The sequence below is a fragment of the Callospermophilus lateralis genome, chromosome 18, assembly GCF_048772815.1.
Source record: "Callospermophilus lateralis isolate mCalLat2 chromosome 18, mCalLat2.hap1, whole genome shotgun sequence".
Classification (NCBI taxonomy): domain Eukaryota; kingdom Metazoa; phylum Chordata; class Mammalia; order Rodentia; family Sciuridae; genus Callospermophilus; species Callospermophilus lateralis.
This window is the reverse complement of record NC_135322.1, coordinates 175,954-188,429: the sequence shown is the minus strand read 5'-3', so window position 1 is coordinate 188,429 and position 12,476 is coordinate 175,954. Positions and strand designations below refer to the sequence as shown.

The following is a 12,476-nucleotide window of genomic DNA, read 5'->3' as shown; positions in this document are numbered from 1 at the left end:
TTATTCCTATAGTTGTTTATGATGATTCTCTCAAATGACAGGCAAGACAGACAACATGTCTGTCAGGAGCTGCCACACAGGAACCAAATGCCCCTTAGCCTTGAGCAATGAGAATGTGGAGATGTGACAAGCCAGCCATGGGCTGCATGTGTGTGTGTGTGTGTGTGCGCACGTGTGTGTGAACTACGAGCATTGAGCGCCAAAGTGGACTGAACCAACATTGCCCCTCTGTTTGGGTGGGCCTTGCTCTGGTCCTTTTGCTTGCTCTGCCTACGATCCCCACACAGCTCATGAGATGGGCATGGCCTCCCTAGATGTCAGTCAGTCTGCTGACAGTGGACATCACAAAACTATAGACTCAACCCCCTGAAACCTGACCCCTTGCCTCCTTTGAATGGCTTCTCCCCAATAAAAGGGGTCAGTTCCTCTCTCTCTTTCCACAGACATCTAAGATCAGAGGAGCTGTCACAAGACCAAGAAAATGGTATTTCTCGGGCTGGGGATGTGGCTCAAGGGGTAGTGCGCTCATCTAGCATGCGTGCGGCCCAGGTTCGATCCTCAGTACCACATACAAACAAAGACGTTGTGTCCACCAATAACTAAAAAATAAATATTAATAATTCTCTCTCTTCTCTCTCTCTCTCTCTCTCTCTCTTTAAAAAAAAAGAAAAAGAAAATGGTATTTCTCTGTCTCTGTGTGATTGTTTCATGCCAGCCCAGTTCACCTGGAGTGACCTTAAGTATTCAGTCGTGAGATGTGATACATGTCTACTCTGCAGATGAAGAAACTGAGCCCTGAGTGACATCAGAGCAAAGATGCCCAAAGCGAAGACTAGTTAACCTTACGGGAGAATCCCCTTCACCTTTCTAGATAAACATCCTTCAAGGGAACATCCTTTCAAACATCCTCAAGGTAAACATGGGTAGACATCTGCCCCATTTTAAATCAGAGGAAACTGAGGCATGTGGGTGGGGGCAGGTGGTTCTAGGGACTTGCCCCAGGTCATGCAGCCAATAAGTGGCTGCCTTCTTCATGCTGCAAGTTCTGGGGTCCAAAGACACACTCCCACTCTCCTCTCATCTGGAACATGTCACCTGGTCATCTGTTCACTGGTGGATTTCCTCAGTCCACATTTCTGATAGTAGGAAATACAGTGACATGGCCTCACTGCCCAGGACTCCTCACACTTCTTGCCACAGGAATGCAACATTACTTATTTGCAGACAACTAAAATTTAACACCCACTCACAGTGTGGTACATGCAAAAATCCTGATACCTGGACAAAGGGTAGCACGAGATTAAGGGCAACTTTGTGCGGGAGCTCAGGGAGCCTGGAGAGCAGGGCTTGTCAGATCTCAGTGGATGGTCCTAAGACAGGACAGGCCCAGGACCACAGGGGAGGTGGCCAGCACCAACCTCTGCTGTTTCATACATGCACTCCAACCTCCCCCGAGGGTACAAAGACCTTAATGTAACAATGACCTACTAAGTTCATGGCAGGAGAGCCATCCAGAGGGCCAGTCTCTGTTGCTAGGTGCCCACTGTCAAATGACATCAGACCTTTTGTGTACACAAGCTGAGGCTGCAACAGTAATGGCCAGCTCCTGCTGCTATGTTCCTACAACTTCCAGCTCCCTTTTTGCCCACAGTCCTTCCTAAGAGAAATGGTGTCTGCAACAGGAGACAACCCTGGGCCCCAGTCGGTGGCAAAGTTTGAGCCTCTACTATTATATTCACACAGCTGTAAATGCCTTCATGGCCAGGCTATTGACCTCCTGGGACAAACAGGAATGTGAATGAATGCAGTGACCTACCCTCTACAGGGGAGAAGAGCTGGACCCCAGTGGGTAAAGGATCCGCAGTTCTGTGGAGAACACAGCAACCTCATCAGCTGGGAAAGTCAGAGAAAGGGCAAATGACAACAATGGGAGTCAATCACCATGCCCAGCAGGCACAGATGACAGATTCTCAAAGCCAGACCCCAACAGTCGGTCCTCTCCCCAAGCTGACCCGCAAAGCTTCAATGTCTACCAGGCGGAAGTTCGTGGAGCTGCTCCCGGCTCTGCGGCTGGCTTCAAAGGCCGGTCGGTCGGTCTCCTGCAGGCCCTGGGATCAGGAGGCCAAGGGTCCCTCAAGGGCTCAAAGGAACTTCAACCCAGAGTGCGGCCCAGGGACAGCTAGTGCCCGTGTCACTGCTCTGTGGCCCTCGCCGTGCGCCCAGAGGTGGGATCAGCGTCACTGCGGACAACCAGCCTGAGGCAAAGTCGCAGCTGCCACCGTGCCAGATGGCACCTCTGCCTCCAGGTGGGAAGACCAGCCTGGGACCTGGCACCTGGCCGCCAAGCGCCTGAGGGGACTTCCGGGACCCTGAGGGCAACTCGCCCTGGAGGTGGCACCGACCGACCTCTGGCGGCACCGGAGGGCACTCACGTTCTGGCACCTCGCAGAGGCCGCGCGCCTGCAGTGCCCGGTGCCCCAGGAAGCACTCCCAATCATCCTCTAAAGGCGTCTCCCAGGAGCCCAGGCTGCCACCCTGCCTGCTCCATGCCCTCCCCACCCCACCGCCCAAAACTCCTCAGGGTTTTGCACGTGTTGCCGCTCCCTGCCTGGAACGGTCCACTCCCTTTTTGTCCTAGGCCAGTGCCCTCCACTCTTTTCTGATCACCTATTCACATTTCTCCCCACATCCTGCAGGCCCTTCTACGACACCAGCCCACCCCTGCCCTGTAGCTCAGGAGCCCCAGAGACCCACAGATGGAGTCGAAACTCTCTTGGAGTAGCGGTTCTCAGATCTTTGGCTTTGTCCAAACGGGACCTCCTCTCCTCCCCAAAGTCAGGTCTCTGGTAGAGGACTCTGGAGTAAGGTCCTGGGGAGCACTGGGGGATATGGCTTTTCTCTATTTTCTTCTTCTTCTCCTCCTCTTTTTTTCTTTTTTTCCGTACTAGGGATAGAACCAGCAGCACTTAACCACTGAGTCACATCCCCAGCCCTTTAGAGACAGTGTCTTGATGAGTTACTTAGTGCCTGGCTAAACTGCTGAGGCTGGCTTTGAACTTGCAATCCTCCTGCTGCTAGGATTACAAGCATGCGCCACCAGCCTGGCTGCCTCTCTGTTTCCTTAGCCAGCTATGTTCACAGTCAAATTTATTCTCACTGTGGCAAAACCCAGAGTCATTGCCAGCCCTGCTGGGATAACAACAGCTTTATGCAGGTCCAAGATGGAGATGGATGGGGTGGGTGGATGTGAGGATGGCCTTAGGCCTGAACCTAAGCAACCCCAGTTTATTTTTTACCTTTATTTTATTTATTTATTTTTATGTGGTGCTGATAATCGAACTCAGGGCCTCGCACGTGCTAGGCGAGCTCTCTACCGCTGAGCCACAACCCCAGCCCCAGCAACTCCATTTTAAAACTCAAGTTTGAATCATGCAGTCTCACCAGGCACACCTAAAGGAGCCCTCCAGTATGGCCCTCAGCCACAAACAAGTCACTTCTTCCCACCCTAATAAACTCAGAGTGAAGCCTCTGGCAGGCTGTCCTCACTGATGAGAGGGAAAAGCGCTTGATAAGAGAGAAAGGTGGAAAGATTAGGTTGGGGACCACCAGACCAGTTGTCACTGAGAGATCCCAGTGGCAGTTGATAAGGATTGAAATGGGGGTCAAAAGCCCCAAAATTTGGTATAAATAATAGAGCAAATGAACAGAGATTCAGCCATCCAGCCAACAAGGATGTCCTCACTCTGAGACCTGATGAGGACCTGGACTGACACCCCAACGCTTTTTGTCATTTGCTGATCCTCTGCAGTTTCCTCACCACTCTCAAACTCCACAACCACATCTTGACCCTGGTGAGAGCTGCAACTTGTCCCGACGACCCTCTCCTTAACTGGCCACCAGCTCCGCCCAGGAGAAGCCTGCCTTGGTTCCTGACCTGATCACCGCAGTCGAGTGAGTGTGCACCTGCTGGACTTAGAGCCTAGGGCTGGAGACGGTTTTGTTTTTTTTTTTTTTTTTTTTTTGTAGTTATAGATGAACACAATGCCTTTATTTTATTTGTTTATTTTTATGTGGTGCTGAGGATCTAACCCAATGCCTCATGCACGCTAGGCAAGTGCTCTGCCCCTGAGCTATGTAGCCCCAGCCCAAGGCTTGAGACTTTGGATCTGACACTTGAACTTAGCACATCATGATTAAGTGTGTTTGCACTGCTTAGAATCAATCTAGAATTGTTTGCTGTGAATTGATTATGTCTATTGCAGGGCCTAGAATTAAGGATTGCTGTTTTCTTGATCAAGAACGTATGGAGTGAAATTGTAGTGAGTGATCTGAGTGAATGAATCGTTTACCAGGGCAGAAGCGTGGGCACATTCTTTATTTCTCCCCGTGGACTGCACGAGTCGCATCTTTCGCCCATAGCGACAGTGGGTTGGTATTGGTCTCTGCCCCCTCGTATTGCCCGAGTGCTGGCCAGGTGGTCAGAGCTTCCAGGTTCCTTCACACACAGCCTGGTATATGTCTGCTGTCAGGGGCCGGAAGGCCTGGACCCGGTTGTCCAGTATGAACACGGGGTCAGCGACGACACTCACATCAAAGCCCTCACGCACCAAACGGGGCTTCACCAACTTGAACGTGCTTGTGATCTCCAGTACCTCCTGCAGGGGTGATGGTGACTACAGCCTGGGCCGTGATCGCTCACCCAACCACCCCGGCGGCCCGCGCTGGCTTACCTGGACCCGGACGAAATGCGGGACGGCATAGGCGGGGAGCCAAGCGCGCACATGCTGATACAGCTTCTGCCCATCGAAAGTTTGGCCCGGAGCCAGCTGCACGGCAGCCATGCCCACCTTCCCCTCGCACCCTGGGAAGCACACTTGTCACTCTCGGCTGGCCCTCCAACCTGGCCCAGTTCTGCTCAGTGGCTGTGACACTGGACACTAAACCACTGTGTCACAGCAGTTCCCCTTGCAGATCAAAATAACAACCCTCCGCCCACAAGCTTTTGGAGGTTTAAAACAAGCAAACTCCTCGCACCTGGCACACACACGCCGTAGACATTCACTTCCTGCAGGAAGTCCACCTGCGACAGCACGTCCTCCACTTCCCTGGTGGACACGTTCTCACCCTTCCATCTGCAGGGGCGGAGCCAGGGCTTGGGACCACGCCCCCGGAGGCGGGAAGCCCCGCCTCCCTCGGCCCCGCCCCCCGGGTCCCTGGGGCCCCGAGGCCCCGCCCCCAGCCCGGCCCCGACCGGAAGGTGTCTCCCAGGCGGTCTCGGAAGTAGAGGAAGCCTGCGCCGTCCATGGCCAGCACGTCCCCGGTGTTGTAGTAGACGTCGCCCCGGCGCCGCACATCCGACACCAGTTTCCGCTTCGACTGCTCTCGGTGCCCGCGATAGCCCAGAAAAGGGTGGCGGCCTAGGACCCGCGTCAACAAGAGACCGGCCTCCCCTGCAGGAGGAGGAGGAGAGGATGAAGAGGGACCCGAACCTCGGCAGCCCCCGCCCCGCCTCAGTTTCCCAAGGTGGCGGACTCTTCACCTGGCACCCTGCCCAGACAGCAGCGAGACAGGAACACTGGGAGGGGAGAGCAGGACGAAAGACCCCGAGGAGACGGGCACGGCAGGCGGAGGGGAAATGCAGGGGCGTCAGGGAGCCGTGAGGAACAGGGAAAGGATGACGAGGAATGGGCAAGAAAGACATGGCCAGGTCCTGGCCAGGCCCCAGGAGAGAAGACCAGAAGGTACAGGACAAGGGGCTGATGCCCAAGAGGCTGTGACCCCCGCAGAAAGCTCAAGGAAACACAGTGAGAGCAAGAGACTGAGGCAGGGGAGCTGGCCCCAGGTGGTAGTCAGACCACCCAGGGCCTGGGAGATCAGATGAGGGCTGCAGACACCCCCAGTTGGCACCCATCTCAAGGCTCTGGGCAGCTGGTTCCAGAGGTGGAGGAGGAGACTACAAGTGTCCACAAGGGTGTCCACTCCTCCAACACCAGAGAAAACTACCTCCATACCTGGCTCCACAGGGATGCAGAAGCCCTGCTTGTCCCTCACAGGTTCCACTGCCTCTGGGTCAAACTGCACAAGCTCAAAGGGAGACAGTACCTGGGGTGGAGGGTAGGGGGCATTGGCAGAGGTCCTCTGGGGTCAGCCTCAAGGCCACTGTAACATGGGTGCCCTACCCACTCACTCGAAGGAGGCAGTTTGTCTTGCCCACAGCCCCACAGTGCCCCGGATAGTTCACAAAGCCCATGTTGCCCTCCGTGGAGCCATAGAATTCCCAAATCCGAATGGGACCAAAACGCTGCTGGAAGGTTTCCCACACATCTGCCCGTAGTCCATTGCCCATTGCAAGACGGACTGTATGTGTTTGGTCCTCTGGTCGCTGCAAAGACATCACAAGAAGAGTGAGGAGGAGACAGCATGTCCAGGAACCTTTTCCCAGGGGAGGGGGGCTATGTTGGGTCCTTATCTTAGGAGTTATCCTGGGGGATGACCTGTAACTAAATCTACTTGGGGTTCTTTATTATTATTATTATTTTAGTTGTCAATGGACCTTTATTTTATTCATTTATATGTAGTTCTGAGAATCAAACCAGTGCCTCACATGTACTAGGCAAGTGCTCTACCACCGCGCTGTGACCCCAGCCCCTACTTGAGGTTCTTAAGGATATTTATTGCAGGTAACCTGTAGAAGTTACCTGAGAGCTTTGCCTCGGGAAAGTTAACTGGAGGTCACTCCTAGGTTGACTGGAGACCACATCCATCTGAGGGTCTTACTGGGAGGAATATGTGGGGTCTCAACCTGGGGGTAGTTACCTGGAACTCTGACCTGGCAGGGGTTACCTAAGGTGATCTAGAAGGGAGCCTTACCTAGAAGGCTTACTCAGGAACCTTTATTTGAAGGTAACCAGGGGAGTGACTTAAAGCCTCATCTTGAGCAGTTACCTGAAGCCTTTCTCTGAGTTACCTTGAAACTTAACTGGGAGGGATACCTGGGGACCATACCTTATTGCTCTGTATGAGGATGTGAGTTTACCCTTGAGCTACACCCTGTCTGGGCACTTTACATATATTTAATTTTGACAATACTCCTTCAGGTAGGGGCCATTCTTATCTATGTTTTTCAAATGATGACACTGGTAAAATCACCTGCCCAAGCTAATCATCAAAAGTTCCCCAACTTTGTGTATAATTCATTATCTGGGCATTTGCCCAGATAATGTTTTACCTGAGGAACCTTGCTGAGTTCAACACATGAATTTTCCCAGGGTGCTGGAGATTGAACCCAGGGCTTCACACATGCTAAATGCATGCTCTACCTTTGAGCTACACCCGTAGGACCAAAGGTGCCGCCACCAACAGTCGGGAGCTGCCACATAGGAACCAAGAGCCCCTTAGCCTTGAGCGATGAGAATGTGGAGATGTGGCAAGCCAGCCATGGGCTGTGTGTGTGAACTATGAGCACCGAGCACACAAAGTGGACTGAACCAACGTTGCCCCTCTGTTTGGGCGAGCTTCGCTCTGGTCTTTTTGCTTGCTCTGCCTATGATTCCTACATGCTCATGAGATGGGCATGGCCTCCCTAGATGTCAGTCAGCCTGCTGACAGTAGACAACACAAAGCTAGACTCAACCCCCTGAAACCTGACCTCTTGCCTCATTTGAATGACTTCTCCCCAATAAAGGGTTCAGCATGAGCCTCTCTCTCTTTCCACAGACTCCTAAGGTCAGAGGAGCCATCACAAGACCCAAAGGAAAAGGTATTTCTCTGTCTCTGTGCGATTATTTCATGCAGCCCAGTTCACCTGGAGTGACCTTGAGTGTTTAGTTGTGGGACGAAACAACCAACCCCTACCAGTACCTGAATCTTATCTAAGAATTCTACTTGGGATATTATCTGGGACTTCATGCCTGGAGTATTCAGCATGAAACCTCATCCTAGAGCCTCACCTGGGGAACATTACACAGGTACCGCAGGATCTCGCCTACGTACAGGATCACTGTCACACCATGCTGCCGGCAATCATTCCAGAAGCGGGAGGCAGAAAATTTGGGGGCCAGGACACAGGTGGCTCCTGGGAGGAAGAGAAGGAGTGAGTTTCAAATCATGCTTCCAAGTAACTGTGAGAAACTGCTTTGAATGTGTGAGTGTGGCATGTTAGAAAATAGGACAACGTCAGTCTCATTTCTGTGTCTTGGCCCAGCAGGACTACTCCCATGAGAAGAGGATAGGGAGGCTTGGATTCAAGTCTTGTTTCCAGAAGGGTGCAAAGCTCAGTACCTGGTATAAAGTAAACACTGCCAAATAAGGGCTGGCGATAAATTATTCTCAAATTTGATAAGTGAATGACTAGTAAAGTAGAAGGGTAAGTGGGAGGATGGGTATAGTGGATGGGTGGAAAGGTGACTTGGTGGGTAGATAGATTGGATGGGGAATGCATGGATGGATGGGTGGGTGGTGGCAGGGGTGGGTGGGTACATGGATAGATGGTGAATAGAAAGATGGATGGATAGGTGTGAGGGTGGATGAATGGACAGGTAAGTAGGTAGAGAGATGGGTGGGAGAATGGGCGAGGAGGAAGGTGAGTAATCGGATGGGAGGTTTGGTAGGAGGGCATATAGTATTGGCAGATGGCACATGGATTAGTGATAATATTTTGGGGCCACTGTGTTCACTCCAGAAAAGTGATTCTTCCCTCCTGATCCCTACATGACATCTGGTTCATCATCCTGCACCCAAGGGGTAGCTGCTTGTGTGCCTGGTGAGGTAACAAACGTGTCTTCTCTGAGACTGTGTTTTTTGGGGAAAAGTAACAATGCTCTCTGAGAAAACACAATCCAGGTCACTGAAATTGGCAGTTTTGCTTCCAATCCCTAAGGAAACATCTGAATTGCAAAAGAAGCAACTAGGGAACCTTGATGGAGAGATTTCCCAGTCCATCTCAACCTCTCTAAGGCAGGTAACAGACATAAAAGCCCCCGGTGTGACAAAGGAGGAATCACCAGCCACCCCTCACCAAGATTCTTGTCAGAAATAATAGAAATCAGTGCTGGGGGTGTAGTTCGGTGGTAGAGAATTTGTTTAATATATATGAGTCCCTAGATTCAAGCCCCAGCATGTGAACAAATAGTAAAACAAAGCAGAAACTGAACCTAAAAAGCCTTTAGAAGGCCTTTCAGTCTTACAGGAAATCTTGGAGGAAAGAGGAATGGACACCTAACAAGTAAACGAAACACGGAGACTTTAACTGTAAAAGAGCAGTTGGGGAGGGCTGTGGTTGTGGCTCAGTGACAGAGTGCTTGTCTGGTGCGTGTGAGGGTTCAATCCTCAGCACCATATAAAAATAAATAAAGTATTATGTCCATCTACAACTAAAAAAAAAAAAAAGGAATTGGGGAGATTTGAATATGGCCTTGACACAAAATAGTACTAAATGGTTACGGTTTTTTTTTTTTTTTTTCTTTTTTAAATTTAGAGGTGGGGTCTGGCTAAGTTACTTAGGGCCACACTAAGTTGCTGAGGATGGCTAAGTTGCTGAGCCATGGTACCACAAAACAAACAAAAATTCTAGAATTTCCTCTAAAATAATCTGGAAAGAAGAGTACATATGGAATTAAAACTGGCACCATGTTGACAACTGTTGAAGGTGGGCAAGGATATAAAAGACACCAGCAAATCATCTGTACTTTTGTGTGTTTGAAATTTTCCACAAGAAGCTGGGCATCATGGCATACACCTGTAGTCCCAGCTGCTCAGGAGGCTGAAGCAAGATATTCTCCTGAATCCAGGAGTTCAAGACAAGTCTGAGTGACTTAGCAAGCAAGATTCTGTCTCAAAAATACACATATTTAGGGGCTAGAGTTGTGGCTCAGTGATAGAGCGCTTGCCTACACATGCAAGGCCCTAGGTTCAATCCTCAGCACCACATAAAAATAAATAAAGTAAAGGTATTGTGTCCAATTACAACTTAAAAAAAAAGAATAAAAAAAATACATATATTTAAGCCAGGCAGGGTGGCACATGCCTGTAATCCCAGTGGCTCAAGAGGCTGAGGCAGGAGGATTATGGTTCAAAGCCAGCCTCAGCACAGTGAGTTGCTAAGCAACTCAACTCAGTGAGACCCTGTCTCTAAATAAAATCCAAAATAGGGCTGGGGATGTGGCTCAGTGGCTGAGTGCCTCTGAGTTCAATCCCTAGTACAAAAAAAAAAAAAAAAAACCAACCAAACAAACCAAACATGTATTTCTGTGATAAAAATGTTTATATGGGCTGGGGATGTGGGTCAAGTGGTAGCGTGCTTGCCTAGCATGCGTGAGTTTGATTCTCAGCAACACATAAAAATAAAATAAAGATATTGTGTCCACCTAAAACTAAAAAATAAATATTTTTAAAAAATTTTTATATATAAGCTAGACACAGAGGAACATGCCTATAGTCTCAGCCACTGGGGAGACTAAGCCAGGAGGATTGTGAGTTTGAGGCCTGCATCAGCAAATTAGTGAGAATATGTCTCAAAAGCAAAAATAAAAAGGATTGGAGTATAGCTCAGTGAGTTTAATCCGCAAGCAACACACACACATACACACACACGAGAACCTGGGGTACTGGGTAACCCATGGGGTCGTCGCCTTGACCACCCCACCCTGACACCCACTCCAATGGTTCCACTGATTGGAGGGATTTTCAGAGAAAGGCTTACCAAGCTCTAAGCAGCTGAGGATCCCAACAACAAGCCCCATCACATGGTACAAAGGCAGGACAGTGTAGACCACATCATCAGCTGTGGCCCCAAAAAAGGGCAGCATCTTGGTCATCTGTAGTACACGCTCATGTGAGAGGATGGCTGCCTTTGGGAGCCCTGGGAAGGAAGGAGTGGGAAGGATAGCACAGAAGAGCCCATGCCAGAGGGGCAGCTCTCCAGTCAGGCCCTGGGCTTAAGGCCTCAGAGGGGTCAAGTAGGAATTTGTGGCTGTATCCTGAGGCTGAATTCCAATAGGCAGTAATAGGTAAAGACTAACGGTCAGTAGGGTTTCAGTTCTATTTATTGGACAGAGGCAGGATTTCTGCATGGACCACCCAAATCACACTGGGAATCAGAGTCAAGACCAGATGTCTGAATCAGAAGGCAGGTGTCAGAGGACAAGTGGCAGGCACAGGACAAGTCAGGGTGGTGTCAGGTGAGAGTTCAGAGGCGGGGCTGGGGCTGGGGGTACCCTCACCGGTGGTCCCTGAGGTGTAGATGAACAGGGCAGGGCTTTGCCATGTGATCTCAGCACGCAGGTCAGCAGGCACTGGGTCAGAAGGAGCAGCCTCCAGGGCAGCCCCCAGAGCCCCCACACCTGGCGTAGGGGAGACCCGACTGAGGTAGAAGCAGCGGATGTTCTCAGCCTGCAGCTCAGGAAGGACTTCTTCCAGGTTCTCTTTAAGATCTGCAGGAATGGCCAGAGGAAAACTGAGGCAAAGCTTACCTGTGAGATCAAGCGGGGTACCCAAGACCCAGAGGCAGATGGCAACTAGCATTCTTGGGCAAAGAATTCCATAATTAGTAATTTTATTTCTTTTTTGCAAAGAAGGATTGAAACAGTAATTTTGGAAAAATTACAACCAATGGCCCCAGGATTAGTTTCCAATTATGCCAACTTTTGACCCTAATTATCTGTGACATGAGCAGACGGGAGCAAAGGGCTCTCTTCCCACCCCCCACCAGGACTTCTGACCTTCAGTCCAACCCTTGCCCCTATCCCCTTCCCTCCTCCGCTGGCCCTGGGGCCCTCACCTGTGTCCACTACCAGCAGCTGTGCCCCAGAGCTCAGCACAGCGTGCACCAGGGGTGTCCCCCGGATGTGTGGGTTGATCCAAGCCACTGGGCAGCCCAGTTTGGCCAGCCCCAGCCACACGGTCAGAGCAGGAATGGCCTGGGAAGTCAGTACCAGGAGGGCAGCTGGCTTCCTGACACCCAGGCCTGTGGGGTTGCCCAGTTCATTCTTAAGGGCCCATGCTGCCTGGCAGGCCTGGGCATCTAGCTCACCAATGGTGACCGAGCAGGCCCTGTGCCCTGTCCACACCAAGGACACCCGACCAGGTTGTGCTCTTGCTTGTCGCTCGAAGGCATCCACAAAGGTGTCGGGAGGCTGTCGGCTCAACTGTGTCCTGATGCTCCATCCTAGGTGGAGGATCTTGGCCAAGTAGGCCATATCTGCAGGCAGCCAGCGTAGCCCTGGGGGTGGCCGTGCAGGCGATAGAATCAGTGTCAGAAGCACAGCCACCAGGCTCAGCCAGTGGGATATCCAGGAGTTGATCCAGGGCTGTGCCAATACCACCAGGCCAAGCAGCAAGAAGCAGGTAGGGTCTCCCAGGAGCCATCGCAGGGTCAGTGCCATAGCAGGTAGCCATATGGGCTGCTCCAGCCCCCACAGCAGTAGCAGCAAGAACAGCAGAAAGGCCAGCCTCTGCCTGATACCCATGGCACCAGCTCT

At 51.3% G+C, this 12,476-nt stretch overlaps 1 protein-coding gene across 2 annotated transcripts; it reads right to left on the bottom strand.

Annotated features, from left to right (window-relative positions):
- Positions 1-4,210: 4,210 nt before the first annotated feature.
- Slc27a5 (solute carrier family 27 member 5) lies at positions 4,211-12,464 on the bottom strand. 2 transcript variants are annotated; one of them, XM_076839421.2, is made up of 10 exons: positions 11,777-12,464; positions 11,220-11,429; positions 10,700-10,858; positions 7,950-8,074; positions 6,188-6,382; positions 6,012-6,102; positions 5,252-5,450; positions 5,035-5,132; positions 4,731-4,861; positions 4,211-4,655 (listed from the first exon to the last, which is right to left on the bottom strand). In XM_076839421.2, exons 1-10 carry the CDS (start codon positions 12,462-12,464, stop codon positions 4,479-4,481), a joined length of 2,073 nt encoding a protein of 690 aa, XP_076695536.1. In that variant the 3' UTR covers positions 4,211-4,478. The 2 variants fall into 2 exon arrangements, with proteins under 2 accessions (XP_076695536.1, XP_076695537.1); XM_076839422.2 differs by having other exon boundaries at positions 12,029-12,464.
- Positions 12,465-12,476: the final 12 nt, after the last annotated feature.

Bases quoted from the DNA above. Each gene is read 5' to 3' on its own strand.
- Slc27a5 (XM_076839421.2), bottom strand. From the start codon at position 12,464: ATGGGTATCAGGCAGAGGCTGGCCTTTCTGCTGTTCTTGCTGCTACTG. The intron at 11,430-11,776 runs GTGAGGGCCCCA...CCATTCCTGCAG, and splicing joins GCTGCTGGTAGTGGACACAG to ATCTTAAAGAGAACCTGGAA. The intron at 4,656-4,730 runs GTAAGCCAGCGC...TCACCCCTGCAG, and splicing joins CGCATTTCGTCCGGGTCCAG to GAGGTACTGGAGATCACAAG.